The sequence below is a fragment of the Protopterus annectens genome, chromosome 2.part1, assembly GCF_019279795.1.
Source record: "Protopterus annectens isolate FY-2018-M chromosome 2.part1, PAN1.0, whole genome shotgun sequence".
In the NCBI taxonomy this organism is placed as follows: Eukaryota; Metazoa; Chordata; order Ceratodontiformes; family Protopteridae; genus Protopterus; species Protopterus annectens.
The window spans coordinates 30,344,799-30,352,884 of NC_056729.1; the positions used below are offsets into that span (position 1 = coordinate 30,344,799).

At 38.2% G+C, this 8,086-nt stretch overlaps 1 protein-coding gene across 1 annotated transcript in view; it reads left to right on the forward strand.

Annotated features, from left to right (window-relative positions):
- Window positions 1-8,086, forward strand: part of ANO6 (anoctamin 6) — a 1,522,803-nt gene that overhangs the window by 1,001,474 nt on the left and 513,243 nt on the right. The window contains exon 10 of the mRNA XM_044061996.1: window positions 1,708-1,768. Coding sequence (XP_043917931.1) covers window positions 1,708-1,768 — 61 coding nt within the window. The remainder of the gene's footprint in view (window positions 1-1,707; window positions 1,769-8,086) is intronic.

An 8,086-nucleotide genomic window follows, 5' to 3' on the forward strand; every position in this document is an offset into this window, starting at 1 on the left:
GGACAGGAAGAAATGGAAACAGATGATCCGCTGTGGTGACCCCTAATGGGAACAGCCGAAAGAGAAGAAGAAGGTTGTTTGTATCTTTGTGTTTCAAATATTGTACGTTAGAAATGAAAATAATAGTCAGTGAATATGTGTCTGCACGTGTGTGTGTGTGTGTGTGTGTGTGTGTGTGTGTGTGTGTGTGTGTGTGTGTGATGTCCGTGGTTGTGTATATTTATAACAATTCCATAAAGCAATATTTGATATTATAGTGCTTACCTGACTGGACATTTTGTTTCCAATTTTGTCAGACAGTACACCTATTTTAACAACACAGAACTGTTCTGTGACATGGGGGAGCGAGGTTCTGACTAGAGCTGTGACATTTTGCAAATCATTTTATAGGAGTGGATAAGGAGCATATTGTAGGATATGAATTGTCATGAATTGGTGCTTGTGTTTTTTTAGAATATCATAAACACAACTTCTGCACATAATTACAGTGAATAACTGCAAAGAGTTGATCTTTTTTTTTTTTTTAATTTTGAACTGCTGAAGTCTAACAGCTGGCCGTCATATTTGCACCAATTTGAAGATTTAAAGATTTGCACAAGTCCAGTTTGGCATATGGATTAATTATATAAGAGCACAGAACTACTATGACACCAAAACAGTACATATAGAAATGTTGAAATTGTGTACTAATCAGTTCCAAAACAAGTTTAAGGTATTGTGCTAGTAACTCTGGACAACTGTCAGAATACTTGTCAAGCTGCTGTATTTCAAATTCAAATTGTCACACAAGATTGGTCCGTTGTTTACTGGCAGGAATGTAGATCTAGTAAATAGCTTTATTGGAACATTTTTCTTTTTTGTCGTGTGTGTGTGTTGTCCATACTTATTTTTATTGCATTTTATACAATATTATTCACTCGGTGTTCTGTCTTTTGACTCGTTAGTTTGAACATTTAGAAAGGCCATTTGCTAAAGTGAAACCATACGAGTTGCCATGCAGTCTCCTGCATTACATTGGGTGAATGAAGTTGGTTCAGGTGACCCAGTTTTGGCTTGATTCCCAGTGATTACACTTTCCTTTGTGCTCTACCAATTTATACTTGCTGATTTCATAAGAGTAAGCTGGAGAGACACCGTATTTCTGAATCATTAACCTTGTATTTAGTAACTTGTATATTACCTTCTGTTTTGAATATGCTGCTTAAAGAATATCTGCAACAAACAGTGGTGCAGTGATAGGGTTGTCGCCTCACAGCAAGAGGTTCTCCAGTTCGATTCTTGGCTGCGGTGCCTTCTGTGCAGAGTCTGCATGTCCTCCCTGCGCTCATGTGGATTTGCTCCGGTTACCTCCCATATTACAAAGACATGCATCTGGAGCTTTTCTCCCTGGGCCTCTGCTGAAAATTGGCTCATTCCAAAGCGGACTTTCCCGTTTAATAAATGTTAAATAAATAAGTACAATTAATACCCTGCTTGTGTCCATGAACCACATAATGTTTAAACTGTTTCTAAATCCTACTTACAGAACAGGTGCCTTCAGTAAAAACATTAATTACGATGTGAAGAATCAGCACTAAAATGGTACTCATGACATATTTGTTATAGCTTTTATCCTTCATCTTTTCTGTGTACAGTTACTTAAACTAGTAATATAGTGCTGTCTTGGTCCAAGTGTTGTAATTTATATTTTTTGTGTTTGCTTTACAGAAATTATGCATATTTGATAACTTTGGAACATTAGTGTTTGCAGTGTTTATGGCAATTTGGGGTAAGTAAAGTTCTTTTTTGTAGATAATCACGCCAAACTCACTTTGATTTAAATTCAGTTGTTATAATATGAACAGGGTATTTTCATCTGTTACAGCTTTAATTCCTTTTACCCACATTAATTAGCTCTGTCTGTGTTGCCAGCTTGTATATATCCATACTTATAACAGGGCAGAAATATCAAAATGCAGCAAAGGAAATGTTTTGTGATGATAGATCTTCAGACTGTATTATGATAATTGGAGAGCAAAACAAATTACACTAAAATGTGCAGTGAAGAGATTTGTATGAATACCATATGTAAAAATATATTTAAATTGTATTGTGTTCAAATATATGCCCTAAAATGCAACTACAGATATACACATGTAAACTTAAAGCTACAAATCTTAAAACATGGTGCTGCCAATTAACACACTTATATTTTCAAGGTTTTAGAATACATTGTTGGAGTATTATACAATTTTTTTTGTATCCAGTAGATCACTGTGTAAAAAAACAGGCAAGAGAAAAGCAACTAAAATGTTTAATGCTTTTTATCGGGCATGAACATGAAGCAAGAGTGGCTTTTTTTTCTGCAGTTACTTGGGAAGATGAATGAAAACGAATGGGTGTTATAGTGGAAGTTGGGATACTGTGATCTCTTTACACAATAAAGCAGTTCAGAAGAGCAGAATATAAATCTTATTAGGGGTTACAATGCAGGAACATAATGTGCTATGTAGCTAGTTTAGAGCGGAGACCATCCAGGAGTGTGACACCAGGTCTGCTTACACTTCAAAGGTCCATTATTTCCCTATAACACCCCAATGAGTACATTATTGCTCTTAGAAAATAGCTACAGTAATGCTTTATGATATATTAAATAGCTTTTTGTATAGGGAAAAAAATTAATGAACATGTTTCACATTTTGAAAGCAACAGCCCCCGAGAATTATATCCCATGCCATGGTTCCCCTGCGTTTTGTCAAATGTTTGTTTGGTTGACAAACACAGGGGTGTTTAATTTTGATGGTACGGATAGAAGAGCAGTGCAAATGTCAATGTTATGTTTTATTGAGACATGAGAGTGGGGTTGGTGGGGGTGAGATTGTATGTGTTTGTGAGTTAGTTAGGGTCAGGGATAGGTCTTGTATGTTTGTGTGCAAGTATGTGTCTTTTAGCCAGAAAACCACATCTGTAATAGTCAGACCAAAAACAGCAAGCAAACCTCTAGACATACTATGACATTCTCACAATACCGCCCTCCCCCACCTTTTGGCACACGAATTCTAGACAAAAGTGTAAAGCCTGAGACAGATTTTAAATATTTCTCTTATAAACATGCAAGGATACTAGAATCACCTTCATTAGTATTGTAAAGGATATGAAGTTGAAAAATGTGTCACTTCATTCATCAGTGTTTTGCAACACCACCAGAGTTGTTATAAAAGACAGGCCAAAAATATTAGATAAATGTCTGAGCATTCTACAATAATCACATCCCCCCCCCCCCCCCATTCATCATCCTGTTTGCACAAAAAATCTGGGCCAAACCAAAAGTTATGGTAAGATAATAGGAAAAAGATAATCAGGGACACATTTTTAGTACTGCGTTTGCAAACAAAAATCTGGGCATTCTGCAATATTCTCACCCCCCCAATCTTCTTAGTACAAAAAGTTGCATGTACAAATGTAGAATGGAAGGGCAAAGGCATAAAATCATGGACATACTTTAATACCACTTTTACAAACCTATAGCAATCTGGACATTCAACAAAAGTCTCACAACTCCTTTCCCATGTCTCAGCCACTTAGCACAAGAAGTCTGGATCAAGCCTTAAGTAATGGTATGAGAAAGGCATACAATCAGGGATATATTTTAATACTGCTTTTACAAACTTATAGCAATCTGGACATTCAGCAATATTCTCACATCTCTTCCACTCTCCGCCCCCCACACATGCACACAAGAAATCTGTAAAAACACAAAAATAGTGGTAGGCAAAGGCATCAAATCACATTTTAAACACTGCTTGCACAAACCAATAAAAAATTCAAGCATTCAGCAATATTCTTACACTTGTCCCCCCAATCGCTCAACCATATTAGAAGACGCCTGGACAATACTAAAAGTAACTATCCATTTCCCTAAAAATATGAAAAAGTACATTCTCCCAAAAATAAGTTTATAAAAACAGCAACTTATCTTTTTCTGGAGTTACTACAGATGTCCCTCGCTACAGATCTCTTGAAAAAGAAAATTGTCCTAAAAAGGGAGTTTGCACTCATTTTAAAATTAGGTGCCCTTAAAAGGGACAGTTGAAAAAGAAGAAACACCTGGGGGTCCTGGATTTCTTTTCCCTAACTTTCTCACCATTGTCATTGGTTCCTCGCATGATCACTCCTGCAATAAATTGCAGCCCAAAGAAGCAATCATTACTGGAATTACCCCGTGTAAAGGTAAAAATGCTCACAGCATGTGCCTTTTTAAAGGTAGATTTCCAAGGATGCAGAAGTGCTGTGAGCTCTACTTTGACCATTCATGTCCTTCCTTTCCTACTCATTTTATTCCTTAAAAAAGAAAAACTATTCTGAACCATGACCAATCCAAGTTACTACGTCACTGAAGCAAACCTGATGAATTACTGCTTCTTGCTGACGACATCATCTCCTCAGTGGAAGAAATTTAAAAAAATGTAAACCGACAGTCTGCTTTGTTCTTGGCATCATTTGAATGTCAGAGCAGGACACAACAGAAACCCATGGTATCTGATTGGAGATCCGGAGAAATTTGGGGGCCTTCTGCAGACGCTGGTTTCATAGGTACCTAGCACTGGCTATGCCACTATTGCTTGCTTTTGGGGTATAGGAAGTGTTTGTGTCTTCCTTAAGTTATCTTAGGTATGGTTATTACTCACCACCCGTTATTAGCCTTTCTGCGTACTCACTGTCCTTGACTTCAGTTGGCTCATTCATTATAGCAACTTTTTAAAACATTTACGTTGCATATTTGCTCCATGTCTGTCTGTCTCCCCCACTCACCTAACTTTGTAGTTAGTCATTTTACATTCTGAATTACCTGAAAAGGTCCATACCATTGGCCAGAAACTTATTTTCTGCTGTAGGAACCAGAACTGAAACGTGGCCCACTACCTGGAATTCCTTGTTCTGGGTGTTACTGTTATATATTCCCATTTGGCTGGCTTGTGCCATCTCTGTATATTGAAACACAATTGGTATTATTGCCATTAGTTTGCCATCTAGACAGATGTAATGCTCCATAATGCTTTAAAAAGGATCTCTTTGGCAATGTCCAGTAGCTCCCAAGGATGTCTACTGTATAAAAGTTCAAAGGGGCTAAGCCCTGTAGAGACATGAGGTACTGCTCAAATAGCAAACATGAGACATAGCAAAAGTTGATCCTGATGCTTTTCATCTTTCCCAATAACTTCCTTAGTTTTAAAAACCTTAATAAAACATTCTTCAAGACCATCAGTCTGGGAGTGGATAGCATGAGGTTCTAAGATAATTCACTTTGTAATACAGAAAGAGATGGCACACAATGTCAAATGTAAAGAGGTACACTGGTCTGTAAGTATTCCTTTGGATATATCTTTTCTGGTGAAAAACAACACAATGTTAGCGTTTCTAAGATGAGTCACCTCTAGGAAGTAAGTGTTATAATCTGAAATTACATATATGTAATGGAACCCATAGGTTGGATCTCACTAGGGGTCCAACAGTCCTTTAGAAAGGAACTTTGATTATAGGCATTGGCTTATGGGGGTTCCTGAAGCCAAGGTTTGGAGCTGTATTTTGACATTTTGGACAGCCAGTACAAAAATTTCTGAATTTCTTTCAGGGCACCCAGTCAGTAGAATCTTGCTAGGATTTGGTTTATGGTTTTAAACATCTTCTAAGCCTCACCTTGCATCTCTTCTATTCTATAGTCTTCTCCTCAGTTGCTGTAGTGATAATCCTCCCCTTGCACACTTACCTATGTTTTCATTCCCTCAAGACTGATCTCTTTAATTCCCTATGTATAACTAAAAGTTTGGCTAGTTATTCTCCCTCTAATTCTAGCAGCTCAGTGGTTGTCAGTACAGGCCCTTTAAATGGGGGCAGTAAGGTGCTCAACACTGTTATCATTTTCCCACTGCCTCTATAAATCTTTAAAAAATGGGAAATCCTTCTCAATTATCCGATCTTGAGGTAAGGTATGGCACTGCAGATACTGAGTGAATATTTTTTTTCCAAAACTAGTTTGAATCTCAGCATGAGTGGTACAATAATGTCTGTTTTCCATATGTAGCAAAACCACAGGACAATCTAAGGTGTTACTGCTCAGTGCCAGGAGTCTAAACAAGAAATTACACAACCAGAAGGCTGTCCTCACTCTGGAGAATGTAGACATTTGTGCAGTTACTGAGACTTGGTTTAAAGATGGGGAGAGCACTCTGGCAGTGTAGGGCTACAGCGCCTTCCACATATCTAGACTAGGTCTATGTTTACTGATCGAATATTCATTTCCATGAACCTCCGATTATCGAACACATCCCACCAAGCGTTCATTCATCGAATGTTCACTTCAGCAAATGTGTTACACAGTTGGCCAACATTTCCTTGTAACATACACCAGACTGTTTTAAACCCACCCAGGTTGGGGGGGGGGCTGTGCCTCCCACACGCCCCTAACTATATATATCAACTCTGAGATCACACTACAGTGAGGAAAAGGTCATGGAAGAGGAAATTTGCCCTTTTCCACACTGAAGTACGATCTTGAAGTGTATATATATATATATATATATATATATATATATATATATATATATATATATATATATATATATATATATATATATAGTTAGGGGGGTGAGAGCCCCACATTGGGAGGTGGGGGCACAGCCACCCTCCTGACCTGTGTGGGTTTAAAACAGTCCAGTGTGTTTTATGGGGAAATGTACCCAACTGTGTACTTTCCCAATGCAATACATTCGCTGAAGTGAACGTATGATGAATGAGAATTAGATGGTTTATGTTCGATGATCGGAGGTTCATGGAATTGAACATTCGGTCAGTAAACTTAGACCCATTGAGGCCACCTGCTGCACAGGAAGGGATGTTTACTTCAAAAATGTACACAACTTAAGGCTGTTCAATGAGGATGATGCTCTTGAGCTTCTCCATGTCCAGATTACCACAGACAAAGTCCCATATCACATCCTTGCAAGCTTTAGGTCCCCTTCCATGACTCATCAACTCTATTTAAATGTACTGGAGCACCACCTCATTCAACCCAACACCATATTCATGGGCGACTTTAAATGCCTTACTAAGACTGGGTCATAAACAACCCCTAATATGCATACCCATAAATTCCCCAACTTTGTAAACACAAATACTCTGGACCAACTTGTCTGTACACCTACTAGGGTGCAAACATCCTTGACCTTGTCCTCATAAACATGGAAGACCATTCTACAATCCATAGTGCCATAGTGTACTGTTCTCACTGGTCAGGTCAAACCATAAAAGCTGTCTCCTTTGAAATAAAAATAAAACCTGGAACCTCAGCTAACTCTGGAATTTTTAGGAATTATTACAAGGCAAACTTCCTAAAATTAACTGACATCTTAGCATAATTCCAAGCCCACTAAACCCTAAGAACACCACTGCCTATGTGGGATTTTTCATGGAAACCCTGTTAAATCATATTAACAGTTGCACACAGATAGCTGTACCCACCCATAACAAGTGCAGGATCAACTTAAAAATCAAGCCACCCTGGTGTAATCCAAACGTTAATAGGCAGTACAACAAAAGGGAAAAAATCATGACAAATCAAGTCTACAAAAGCCAAGTTTATTGCAAAAATAGCATTCAAAGCCAGGGACAATCACAAAGCTTTCTATGCCTGCAACTTCTAAGGCAATACACAACAGCATACTGAATTAATTATAAACAGAACCACCTGTACTTAGACAGAAGATATAGCAAATCCACCGGCCAGCAAATTTAGGTCCATTTTTAACCCCTCCCCCTCGACATCCTTCAGGAAATGCTCATAACCATAACTCCTCCTACTATTAATACCGAATGGGTTCTTAAGGCACAGTTCAAGGCCAAGAACGCTACATCGATAAGCCCCAATAATATCCTGGAATGCCTCATTAATAGCATGAAACATGGACTGTCAGGCCAGTTATATTCACTATATAACCACAGTCTCCAAGCAGTCTTTGTGCGAAATGAATGGAGTATGGAAATGGTTATCCCATTGCACAAGGGAAGTTCCATCCTCAGACCTGGGAGCTATTGACCCATAAGCCTGAAT